Here is a 14471-nt window from a genome sequence, read left to right on the forward strand (position 1 = left end):
AGTCATTTTCTTTGAAATTAATTTTAATGTAACTTCTTCCAGAACTGCAATTCTGTCTCGTCTTTGCTTCCTCGATTCAAATTCAGTAAAGGAAACGATTCTGAGTCCATGGTGACCTGCAGAGATCAGTCCTCCCACAGTTTTCAGGCCTTTTCCGGCTCTTTCCGCCACGCTCAGCAGAACACAAGGTATCGTGGGACATGAAGGGGGAGTCTACACAAAGCTTGATATAAAATGCTGTTAATAAAGCACAGTTCTTTGCTGATAAAGAGTTGGAGTGAAGGACTGAAGGAGTCTGAGATACGTGCTCAAGCAATGATGTGATCATGTATAAATACTTCCAAATCAGTCAGATGATCCGCTTTTCATCTCGGCTAGGCTAACATTCTTTAATCATTTTTATAGATCTATTGACCCCACATTTCTGTAAAGTCCAATATCTATTGTCAATAATGCATCAAGTCAAAACACAGGTAAAGTGGATCAATAACTTAAATTACACCCAATGCACTTTGTCCTATTGATGCTGGTCTTGCAAAAAAAAAAAAAAAAAAAAAAAAAAAAAACTATGCTGCCCTGGCTGTTGTGTAATAGTCTGCTGTGAAGGGCTTAGATTAAGGGTGCAAAACCCTTTTAAATTATAAAACACAACAAAATTCATTGCAAAGTCTTCATAGAAACACAAGAGTGAAGGTCACTAGACCACATTTTATTCTGAGTAACTAGAAAAAAAAATGCAATTAACATCGATGTAAGGAAGATTCTAGCTCTTAAAAGAATAGTTAACCCAAAAGAAAACTAAAATAACTGCTATATTCCACAATTCTTCTCTTTCATGTCAGCAATTGTGAAGTTAGTAAAAATTACAATTACTAAAACTAAAGCAAAATAAAAATATAAAAAAAATGAAAAAAAAAAAAATGAAAAAAATACTTAGTAAAACAAAATATTACATATTTACTAAAACAAACTGAAATGAAAAAATATGAATTGATAAAAATAAAAGCCAATTCAAAATATTAATAAATTATGGAAGCTTGTTTCCCTTGTTTCATGGGATAAAAACTAAATAATAAAGATAAAATACCCAATTGTGAGGTCTCGCAATACAATTCCCTTGTAATAATAATAATAAAAAAAAAAAGAATGGCAAGGTATATACTCAGAATTGCGAGATATAAATTCAGAAGTCCAAGATATAAACTTTCAATGGTGAGAAGAAAAAGAAGTCTGAATTGTGAGATAAAACGTTGCAATTCGTTTTTTTTTTTTTCTTCATGGCAGAAACCACACACACACACAAATAATTGCAAGGTCTAATCAAATTACATAAACTTTTGCATTGACCTTTTTTTAATAAAAAAATTTCTTGGCATAAACGGGCTTCCACAATAAATATCATAATAGTATATAACTAATACTAGTTCAGCAAGACTGTGTCAAAAGCAGTGACCTGTTACTCTGAGTCTCCAGGGAGAAGAGGAGACGAGACGAGAGGTTCAGGAAATGAGATGTGATTAAAGGACACAAGTGTGATAAGAATGGAGAGCACATGCTGCTGGGAGCCGCTGGTGGCTGAACCACAGTCAATCCCATTAAAGCCTACAGAACATCTACAGTTACAGGAAACAGGCATGAGATTGGAGCGGCTCGACATCACGGGTTGTTCCTGTGACCGGTAAAGTGGTGTTCCTGTCAAACCAGCACGTTTCACGACAGGCTGGAAGCAGTTGATGTCTGCTGTGTGTTTTAATGAACAGCTTACGTTACTGACCTACATGTTATAGCGGTGAACGTATTAAGGAGCTGCATCCAGCTTTAATCTGTTATCTGTGACAGGATGTGACTAGTAAACAATGCATTAAGACGGCTAAACTCATGCACTCGTGTTTTTCTACATGCAGCAGGTTGGGAAAACTAGAGCAATTTTTTTTTTTTAAAGCATAAAATTTGCAACCCATTTCACGTCATTATCAGACTAGGAACATGCATTTAAAAAGTAAACAGTGTTATTTTGAAGTTATGTCTGACTAACTCCAAACACTTGAATAACACTGACAAAATAAGTATGGCATAAACATCATCTTCTTTAGATGAAATCAACCTAAAAATAACTTGAGCTTTGCGATGCAATACAACAAACTGGTTGTGTGAGTCATCCAGCAAAGTTAAGCCCACGTTATATTCTAGTCAAGAACCACAAACTTGCATAGAGAAAGTCATGTAAAACAATCAGTTTTGTGTGCATGTATGTGTGTGTGTATGTGTTTTAATGTGACATATAGAAATCTTGAAATCAATATCAAAGCAACAGATAATCTTCCCCTTTGCCACAGCTCTCAAAATCTCATTTCATGTCACATATGCATGAACTCATTTTATTTTGTAAATAAATGCACACACATTTAAGAGCTCCAGCAGATGGGAAGATTATTAGTGAATAACAACTTAAAATTGCAGGCCATATGCATGACTGTTATTATAATTTTATGATTTGTTTTGGCCATTTTGGAGCTTGACTGCATAAACCATCATCATCTTTCCTTGGTAAACAGAAGCTGACTAAAACAACCTCCAAACACTCTTTGTGTTTCATGGAAGAAAATAATATAGCTTCAGAATGACAATGAGGGGAGTAAATTAAAACTGTTCATATGCGCACTAAAAAATCATAAAGCCTAAATGTAAGATTTATGTGTTTGAATTGCATATAAAAACCATTTCCAACCCATTTTAATTACACAGTTTTACCAAACTAATGAGCTTAGGTAAGATTTCTGCACGCAAAATCCAAAAATCCAATCCAAAATCTCAAAATCCATTCCTTCAAATTACTTACAATCATCATAGTCTGTTCATTGTTTATTATTTTTTTAAATGGATGAACATGGTTAAATTATGGATTGCATGCAATATTCAGTTAGTAAAAATGTATGAGACTCAAACAAATGCATTGATTATAACATGATTACGGTGTATTTAAAATGCATTCAATTTATTACCGAACTTTGACCCATTTCATTAATGCATAACTGTATGATCCAAATGCAATTCAAATACATACATTTTACATTTACACCAAAATATTTTTGGAGGTAGTATTGCTTTTGCATGAATTGAGGTAGTTGTTTCTCAAGCAGATTACACTGAGATTGAGCTGAAATGTTTCCTCTGGCTCTGTGTTTAACTGCGAGTTTCTGGAGTTCATTCAATCGCTCTTCTCATCCAGTTGCCAAAAGAGGCCGAGGTGTTGGAGGTTATTTCAAGGTCAGCTTTGATTGTTAGTTTGTCTCAGTTTTGGTGAAAAGCAAGCGAAGGAAAGCGAAGTTTCCATGGACACACGGTAGATCGAGTTGGGCTTCATTAAAAATCCCACAATGCTCCTCTGCGTTGGCGCCTCCAGACCAGACACAGGGGGTTTAGGGGTGGATTTGGAGACGGTCCAGGGTCAGTCTTGTACATTCCAACTGGCATGTAACACATTTGTTCTCTCCGTCTGGAAGTGGTGGGCTGCACAATGATTTGCACCATTTATAAGCCTCAACAGATGCAAGATTCCCATTCCAAACTACTGTTTCTAACTGGGCTGGACCTGGAGAAACAGGGACTGACTCACAATAACAAAGTCATTTAGTAACACTTTTGTTATACTCACTATTAACTAGCTGCTTATTAGCATGCATGTTCCTAGCATATTTAATACTTATAAAGTACATGTTTATGCCTTATCTTGCATGACTATATTTGTGACCCTGGACCACAAAACCAGTCTTAAGTGTCAATTTTCCGAAATTGAGATTCATGCATCATCTGAAAGCTGAATAAATTGGCTTTCCATTGACGTATGGTTGATTAGCATCAGACAATATTTGAAAAAAATCTGGAATAAATGGAAATCTGAGGGAGTAGAAAAATCAAAATACTGAGAAAATCACCTTTGAAGTTGTCCAAATAAAGTTTTTAGGAATGCATATTACTAATCAAAAATAACGTTTGATATATTCATGGTAGGACATTTACTAAATATCTTCATGGAACATGATCCTAATGATTTTTGGCATCTATCTTTAATCTATCATTTTGACCCATACAGTGTTTTTTTTTGTTTGTTTTTTTCGCCTATTGCTACAAATACACCCCAGAGACTTAAGTTTTCGTGGTCCAGGGTCACATTTTCGATTTCTTACAGCATCAGTACTTTATCTGAGTATTTTTATTTATTTAGAGAAACTTTTATTTTATAACATTCCAACTGGTTCATATTTTGAACTGGAGAAATCACCACATGCTATGTCGTGAATAAGCTGATTGTTTTCAATAAACCTGTTAAATCGGTTCGTGAACTGCACTAAATGATTCACTCACAAATTTACAATTCAGGTCAGAGTGAGTCTTTAGTCAATGACTCAATGATTCAAATGATTCAGTCAGAGTTATATTTGAAATATTTAAATCTTTTGTATGACAAGCTCCCCTCCCCCAGGTATTTTAAGCAGTAGATAATAGTAATAAATAAATGACACTTTTGATAACACAGAAATTTGTCCCCCACACTTTTTCGGTCAAGTGTGTTCATATAGAGGTTTTCAAGAGCTGGTGTGAATAAATGAAAATTTTAACTCAAAGAGACAGGATAGTTTGCGCATGACCTGATGTTTTATTTGTACCTAGAAGGCGAGACGAACATCACGGAGCGCTAAACTCTCTTGCAGTGTGTGTTTCATTCATACTCGAAGCCGGAGGGCGCTCTCGAGCAGAAAATCATACCAGGAAACTCCTAATATGGGCAACAGCGTCCAAGGTTTTATTATTATAAAACCTTTTATACAGTCTATGAGAAAAACAGACACGATTGCGACAATGTGTTTTTTTCAAGTCATCTCCAGCAGGTGATAAATAAAGTATATGAAAAATGCTATTATTACAGTATAAAAACTATTCTGCCTTATTGGGATTAAAAAAAGTGTTTGTAGTACATAAACAGATCATTATTATTTGTTACTGTCCAGCAGTTATAGATTTATAAGCCAATTAAAAGCTAGAAATTTTAAGTTGCCTATAGTATCCTACCAGTCAGAAGTTTTTGAACAGTAAGCCTGTTAATGGAAATATTTTTACTAGCCTATTTAAAATAATTTTTCTATTTTAATATATTTCAAAATGTAATTTAATGAGATTTCAAAGCTGATTTCAAATAAATGCAGGCTTGGTGAGCAGAAGAGACTTCTTTAAAAACAAAAAAATCTAACTGTTCACAAACTGTTGACTGGTAGGCTATATAGATAGAAACGTTATATTGTAATGTTTTATATATATATGTATGTATGTATGTGTGTATGCATGTATGTGTGTGTAATTTCTGTCCCCCTCACTTCTGAAAAGATGGCTATGCCCCTGTTGTAAACAACCGTAGCTGTTTTAAAGAAGAGCACTTTAAATGCATCTGAATCAGCAGAATGCAAATGCAAACTCACAGCCAGAGACACGTCTGAAAAAACTGAATTACATTAGCACATTCAGTGTGCCTTCACAGTGTCTGGGGCACAGCGCTGTCATTGATTAGGTGTTACAAACAAGTTTGTCAGAAATGCATGGATTTAAGTGAGAGCGCATCTGCAGTTTTATCCCGTGACTTCTCACCGATTGATTACAGGTCCAATGCAATCGATGCACTTGATCACAGAAGTGGAGAGAAACATTAAGCTGTTACTCTGACATTGATTTGTCAGTGCCGTTTATTAAGGTGGCATCAATATTACTATTGCTCATATTTGGGGTCAGTGATGTGATCAAAGCTCAACATTCGGTGCTAAAAGAGTATCACAGAGAATTGAACGCAAAACAGTAAGCAACCAACAAGCAACATTCAGAACATATCAATTATCTAGCAAACCACCCACGACACCCTTATAACTATATAGTAACGTTCTGGCAACGTCCCACAACACTCTATCAACCACATAGTAGCAACAACCTAGCAACTTACCCAAAACACCCTACTGTAGCGACGACACACTGTAGCAACATGCTAAGAACCGATTAGCAACCTCCAAGGTTACAACTGTGTTACAAATGTTTCTTTGATGGCAGAGTTAAAGGTTGCAACAAAAACTAGATATTATTTATGTTAAATACCGTTTTAGTTTCAAAGTCATAAAACGTACTTTTATTTTTCCAATAATGTATTTATTTATTTATTTATTTATTTATATTTATTTATTATTATGTTTCTGTAAAAATAGAGTTAATTCATCTTTTAAATCTGTTTTATAGAAATCAACAGTTTGCAAATTTACATTTGTTCTGTTTTTGTGTATTTTGTTGCAAAGGCTCCATTTAAACTTTGAATTCTGGACGTTTAGGTCTATTTGCATACCCAACAGTGATTGGTTTATCTTTCTTGCATCCTATAAGCTCCCAGCAGTAAAGCAACAGCACCGAAGCCCAAGACATGATTCTTCTCCTCCAAGCACTGCGCTCTCCTTCAGCAATCGCAGATCGAGTTTAATGATGTAAAGCTTGTGCTGAAACCCTTTGATGAAAACGGAGACCTGAGTGCTTTATCTTCAACTGTCTGTCTACGAGTCCTGCTCTCTGGTTCCTGGTCTCTCTATTACAGCAGTGTTAGTGTATCCTGTGACCCCGCTGACCTCTGGCTCTGCCTGTAATGAACAGTAATGGCCTGCAGCCTCGAACAGCAGGAGACTCTCACCACGAGAGCCGCTAAATGAGAGCGAGAGAGAAGGTAATGCGTAATAGATGGAAACCGGCCGATAGTGCAAATAAAGGAGAAGCAGGAGGCATAAGTGCTCTAACGGAAATGAAAAAGCCAACAATATACAGGAAGTGAGGAAGAAAAACAACGGGATGGAAAAAAGGAGCTGAATTAATGCAGACCGGGAAAATAAAGGACATGCATGTCATCATAACCTTTGTAGTCACCTGATGGAGGAGTAGTGGTTCACTAATTCACGTTCTTTTAAGGTTGATGATACATAAAAATCTAGTTAATTCATCTTACAAACCTGTTTTATAGAAATCAACAGTTTGCATTCATTCATGGGTTTAAATTTACATTTCTTTCTGTTTTATGTATTTCGTTGCAAAGGGTCCATTTGACCACTTTATAAAATATATCTTGTATGACAGCAAAATAGGTTGCAATCGTCATTTTTGGGGCAAGAATAAGCAGCAAATGTAACCAAAGTGAAACTTCTTGTACTACATCTAACTCTTCGCATCATTGAGGAACCAAAAATGGTTTTTCAATAGCATTTCAGTGAAAAAAAATGGTATTTGAACTACTTTAAATTATAAGTTAAGCTAGAGTTGAAAAGAGCGTTCCCAACTAATGGCTTCACACACTCAATCAAAGAGTGCAATCAAATCAATGCAAACCCATACACATGTAATGTATAGTTCAGCTCCAACTCTATCCTAAATTACAGATGTATTCAGTTTGGAAAGAATTAAAATCACAAAGTACGCCTGTGAAATAAAACGCAAACTCCCCTCAGGGAAAACTAGTCCTGTCTGAACAGAGCCTGAAGCGAAACTACAACACAAGTGAAACATTCATTAAACAGTTTGATCTTTCAATCAAACGATCTACAACTCGCACGGGATGGACGCGTTCTAATCGTTAATAAAGTCATCGAAATAGCTTTCATCACATCATGCCAGATCTTTTCATGGCCGTTGTTGCTCTGTCATTGAGTGTAATTTCGCTTTTAATGACTAATTTCCACCATCTGTCCAACCCTTACATTTACATGGTCCAATTTTACAATTGTGGCCCAATGGTTAGAGAGTCAGACGCAAATATCACAGGTTCGAGTCTCGGTGCTGGCAGGGATTTTTTTATGCAATTGTGTTGGAAGAAAATCACAAGATGCATTTCTAGTCTCAACATGATTTGTTCTTCAGATATTACTCTTTAAAAGAAAGAAGTATCAGCTTTATGCAAAATGACATACATATGGTTCTTGACCATTGAAAATGTGTACAATATTTGTGCAGTTTGCTCATGGAGCCACATTGAGATCTCCAAATACTCTGTTTTTGAAACTTCGAGGGCCTTTAAAATGAAGATACCAAAAGAAAAGTTTATTAAGAACCAGAATCTAAAAGGATGTTAAGATATCTTTAATACCTCTTGAGTTACAGGCAGGTAAACTTGAGGCAAAAAGTGCTTTCTTTGCCATTTCTGAATGCCCCCATTGGCATACAATGAAACAAATATGGCTAAAATCAACAGATTTCACTAGTAGACCTAACAATCTCCATCTACAAATAAAATAATGATGCTGCCAGCTTTCTAAAGTCATTTTTACACCCCTCTAATTTGGCTCCAAATCTCAGGTGAAACTTTCCATTCTGACCCCCTTCAACAAAATAGTGGATTACTCCGTGAATAAACATCTGTGCCATTTAATATATTGGCTTTCATCACTATACATGTCTGTCTTTCTATGGAAAAAACTTCAGCTGGGGACAGTATATTACAGTATATTGTTTTTATCATCAGCCACTGTAATAAGTTTTAATAATGCCACTGTTTGTATAACCAGCACCAATAATAATATGTTTTTGCTTTTTGCTCCCATGTTAATAACACCTGTGAAAACTAGCAAGCAAAAACAATAATTCTCTATTTTAGTGTGTGGATCCTTTCTGAATTATTCATTTCCTGTTTTCGACTCTGTTTTCTAGTTTGCTTCACAATAATGAAAAGGAAAAATCCCTAACGTACAGAACAGGTACTGAATATGAAGGGAGACAGAGAAAAAGACATGCATTAAAAACAATATTAGATATGAGCATTAGAAACACGCAGGTACAGGGACATCCCAGTGACTTTCAGTCCATCAGCATGTTTTTGACAAGTCGGCTAAATTCAGATGCAATCTTCCTGCGTGTCTATTTACTCATGGGATTGAACTAAAGGACACGCCATTCAATTTCATACTCGGCTTCACAGGGACACGTAAAGATCAAGGAACTTGTAAGAGGCGGGAAACCTGTGCGCGGTAAGAAACGCACAACCCTGTTGGATTATCGGATTAGTCGTTTCACAAAGTAGGACGTCTTTTTTCCCAAGCTTGAAAGAATTTGTCACAAAATGACTAATTCACATCCTGCATCGATCATCCGATTGGCAAGGCAGATAGTTTCCCGAGGCTAATTGGGTTGCTCTGACAGAAAACAGCAATTAAGTGATAAAGGACTGGAGTTTGACCCTGGGGTCTGTGGGACGTCGCTATTCTGTTAGAAAACACTTAAACTATTCATAACTATTCAGTAAGGTGTCAGAAAAAAGATTCAATCTCTATGTTTTTGCCACCACAGGAACTACACCAGATAGCCCCGCCCCTAAACCAACGACAAACCATCTGTGATTGGTCAATTTAAATGTCAGCCAGACAGACGTTGCAGTTCTATCTAAGCTCGGCTCTTGGTCAAAATACTGTCCTACAGAGCACATGAGAAAACAATTCGCTCAGTTTGATGTCAGATGAGAGGACGGTGCTGATCTCATTCCCACACTGACCTTTCATATTGTCTACAACCGGCTAAAATCCATGTTCCTCACTTCTGATTGTAAAGCAGTATTCCAAATGTCAAGTTTGTTGATATTTCTACAATACAGTATTACAGTACTGGAGCAGGTCTAAAGCTGCAGGTCTCTGAATGCATTGAAAGCAGACTGATGCTTATGAAGAGAGTCATAAAGTGATTTCAAGAGAACACAATTAATATATTTTAAATGATAACTGAGGTTGCAACAGGAGGCAGAATTATATTATATAATTTTAGAATAAAAAAATAATTGTGAAATACATTTTTCCAGAAATACAAAATGGTATTAATAATAAATGCTTGATATGAGATGCATAGAAAGTGTACATATTTCATTATATTGTTTAACTATATCTATAGATGTTAACTATAACTATAAACAAATGACATTAAATAGAACCAAACTAGAGTCACTAAATGATTTATAAATGATAAATAATTTCTTAAAACCTATTTATTGTTCTGAACATATATATATCATGCTAGTAACATGCTAATAATGGTAGAAACATGTTAGCGACATGCTAGCGACATGCTAGTCACCTGCCAATCATGCTACAAAATAATAGCAACATGCCAGTAACCTGCTAATCATGCTAGAAACATGCTAGCTACATGCTAGTAACTTTGTAATCATGTTAACGACATGCTATCCACTTGCTAATCATGCTAAGAACATGCTAGTCACTTGCTAAATATACTAATGACATGCTAGTATCATGCTAGCAGCATGCTAGTCACTTGCTAATCATGCTAAGAACATGCTAGTCACTTGCTAATCATGCTAGGAAAATGCTAGTACCACACTAATCATGCTAGAAACATGCTAGTGACATGCTTGTAACTTGCCATTGAACTTAAAACGGTTTTAACTTTTCAAACTTTTCCAACTCTCTAGTCAGGCAACAACTGCTTAAAACTTTCACGCTAGGCTCTCAAGCCAATTTAAAGTTTGTCTTGACAAACTTTTTTATCTAGTTCATTATATTGTTTAACTATATCTATACATTTTAACTATAACTATAAACAAATGACATCAAATAGAACCAAACTATAGAGTCACTAAATGATTTATAAATGATAACTAATTTCTTAAAACCTATTTATTGTTCTGAATATACACACATATACATATATATATATATATATATATATATATATATATATATATATATATATACATACATACATACACACTGTATGTATATAAAATGGCATACAATAACAAAAAAAAGGCATAGTTGTATTGTCACAAAAATCTAAATGAAATAAAAATATAATAAAATATAGAAATTAATTATACATTTTCTATTTTATTATATTTTATAAATTTCATTTTAAGATGTTTAAAGACATATTTAATCAAAACAAAACAAATAATAAAAATTTTAACCACATTATAAATATTATCTGATTTATTAAATTTCAACTAAATTTATTAAAGTCAATTTATGATGCATAGACCTCATAAACAAAAAATCTAAATACATATCATTACATACGCATAAAAATGTGCATACAATTTGCATCGCCACAAAAACGTGTGTTGGTCTAATTAGACTATAATGAATTGTCGTAGATAAATTCCTCTTCCTGTCATTCCAGTTCCAATTTTAATTCAACTTCCTGTGCAATTCTCTAAGACAACATTCTAACAGAAATGCAACCTTTGAAAATTCTACATAGTCAGCAACTCATTCACAAATATAGTCTACACTAGGCTTTTCCATGAAAGATGAAGACAACCATAAATCTTGACGTGAAATAATAACTTCACTCACCAAACATATTCCCAATGTGTCCATTCCTGGTCAGAGGTCGTAGTTCATTCTTTCCCCAAGCGTAAAGTTTATAGCTGTCCCAGGCAAACTTCATCATCTGCAAACAAACACAAAACAAACAGGTTAAGATTAAATCTGCTTCTAACAATACGTTTAGTGTGCAGATATTAATGTGCTTCAAACTAAAACAAGATAGCAGGATGCTAAAATGTCCAAAGCCATCAAGAACAGATGTTCACAGATCAACAACAAGCAGAAATGAAGATGAATCAGAAGAATACGGGCTTTAGCTCATTAGACGATGATATCTCTGGTGCTTTGAAGCATGGATAAATGCATTTGAGGACTGGAAGAATTACAGGAAGAAATATGAGCATGTTATAAATGACGAGGAAAAACAACAAAGAGTTTAATCATGTTCCACAAGCTCGGTTTATTTCTGCTGGAAGCGACACACTGTCATAATTAGATGTGCTTCATCAACATACAGACGACATCCAAGAAACGGACTGTTACCTGCATGCATTAATCAAGTAAAATAATTAATAGATGCATAATCATTGATTTCTCATCGCCATTAACTATTGCACATTCAAATGAGTTGTTTTGTTCTGTAAGTGTGTTGAACAGGATTCTTCTAAAAAATTGACTTTTTAAAGATAAATAAATAAATGCAGCTTAATATTTTTAAGCAATGAAAACCAAATAAGAATAAATAAAACTAATGTATAAAAAAACTTGTATTGTTATGCATATACATTATAAATAAAGTAAATATTTTAAAACAATAATAATAATAATAAAAATAATACTTATTTAGCAATGATGCATTAAATTGATCAAAATATGACATTTATATTAAAATATTTACATTTCAAACAAATGCTGTGCTTTTGAACTTTATATTCATTCAAAGACTCCTGGAAAAAAAGAAGAAAAAAAAACTTTCTACAAAAATATGGAGTTGCACAAGCTGCTTTCTTATGTTGACTTCTATAGAATGAAAATAAATACTATGCAAGTCAATGGGAACCATCAACATCAGAAAGTTCTCAAACTCATACAGGTTTGGAACGACACGAGGGTGATTAAATGATGACAACATTTTAATTTTTGGGCAAACTATACTTTTAAATGTTCATAACAACACCATTTTGGCTCCTAATATCTAAACTTAAAATAAGATTGTGGTTCTTGAATGGATTCGGAGCTGATTAAGGAACATTACAAAGAAGCCGTGCTCTACTGCTGCGGTGCACAGAGCTCTGAGCTGGTGGCGGTGCATTTGCAAATCTCCCGGGTTTGAGCTCTGAACGAGTTTCCGAGCACAGCCAGGACGAGAGAAGCTCCAGATGACGCCTGGCACCAACAACCTCCAGAATGCAGGCTCTGAAAAAGACTCTCTTCCCTTGAGGAGGAAGCCAGTAATTGATGTGGGATCGCCTCCAGCGATGCAATAAAAGGTTTTTCGACATAATAGGGAATTAGCAGGAAGAAATCCCAACCGCGATGCTTATTTGAGCTGGAGATGAAGGAGCAGCTGGGCCGGGATGTGGACGATTCTTGTGTTGCATCAAGCGTTCGTGATCGTCTGTTACTGATGAGCGATGCTGGGCTTTTTGCTCAGAGCGACTGCAACGCTTCGGTTTTGAGACGTGCTTGTTTTGTCTCTCCTGAGGCAGTTCGGGGTAAAAGAAAAGGAGAACACATAGCAGTTCTTCTACCTGTTTGCTCTTCATGTCCACTTTATCTACCGGCAGAGTTACATGAACACATCTAACAGTGTAAACACGTTCTGTGCTGCTGTCCGAGCAGAAATCAAACATACGTGTCTTTCCTTTTCTGTTTCCAGAATGAATGAACACCCATATAACCCTCACACTACTGTCTCTGACGGCAGACAACAGTCATACGAGCAGCTAAATATGACTAAAGCACCAGCAGAGGCTTTACACACACACACACACACACACACACAGATCTGTCATAAGACAAATACTATTTGAACACTAGTCTGTATAGTGACATACAGTGACAGTATGCAGTATATTATATATGAATCAGAGTAGCTAACACTGCCAATAATGATGCTTATGCTCAAAAATATGGCTATAAAACAATATAATGACCTCTAAATCCACTTTATTAAAACAAAATGAACTGCCTTTAAATTTAAAGCAATTGTTGATTGCAATTAGTTATTGAGTGCAAAGCATGCTTTATGAGCTTTATTCCAAACATAATTTGTGTATATAATTATTTTATATATATTGTGTGTTATTGCATACGCATTACTATTTAGCACAATTTTTATTATTTTTTGGGCTAATATTTAAAGGCATTTCATTAAGCATATAACACATTATGTGTGATGAAATGTTTTAAAATATGAATCAATATGCAAATAAATATATATATATATATATATATATGTGTGTGTGTGTGTGTGTGTGCGTGTGTGTGTATATATATATATATATAATAAAAAACTCTCACCATTAGATAACTGAATTAACTCTATAACCAGCTCTATTCTGTTCACCAAAGCTGCATTTATCTGATCAAGAATACAGTAAAAATTAAGAAATATTATTACAACTTAATACAGCTGTTTTCTATGTGAATTTATTGTAAAGTGTAATTGATTTCTGTGATCAAAGCTGAATTTTCAACAATCTTCAGTGAAAAAAAAAATTAAAAAAAAAAAAATTATATATATATATATATATATATATATATATATATATATATATATATATATATATATATAAACTTTATCTTTCAGGATTCTTTGATGAATAGAAAGTTCAAAGAACAGCATTTATTTGCAACATTGTAACATTCCAAATGTCTTTACTGATACTTTTGACCAATTTAATGCATCCTGGCTGGATAAAAGTATTAATAATAAAAAAAAAAAGATTATATATATTATATTTTGAACACTATACACACACACACACACACACACTCGTATTAGCATATAAAGTGCAGACATGAAATCCAGATGGCACTAATAAAAGGATTCATAAACATTTGGAGAGCGTGTAAATCTACAGAATTATGATTTGCAATCTGTCTGTATGTGATCTGTGTGCAACAATCACAATT

At 34.5% G+C, this 14471-nt stretch overlaps 1 protein-coding gene across 1 annotated transcript in view; it reads right to left on the reverse strand.

Moving 5' to 3' along the window:
* The window catches only part of LOC113082673 (mannosyl-oligosaccharide 1,2-alpha-mannosidase IC-like), a 106102-nt gene extending 94622 nt beyond the window's left edge, over positions 1 to 11480 (reverse strand). The window contains exon 1 of the mRNA XM_026254213.1: positions 11361 to 11480. Coding sequence (XP_026109998.1) covers positions 11361 to 11457 — 97 coding nt within the window. The 5' untranslated portion in view covers positions 11458 to 11480. The remainder of the gene's footprint in view (positions 1 to 11360) is intronic.
* Positions 11481 to 14471: the final 2991 nt, after the last annotated feature.

This window comes from Carassius auratus, unplaced genomic scaffold (genome assembly GCF_003368295.1).
Source record: "Carassius auratus strain Wakin unplaced genomic scaffold, ASM336829v1 scaf_tig00036649, whole genome shotgun sequence".
Taxonomy (NCBI): domain Eukaryota; kingdom Metazoa; phylum Chordata; class Actinopteri; order Cypriniformes; family Cyprinidae; genus Carassius; species Carassius auratus.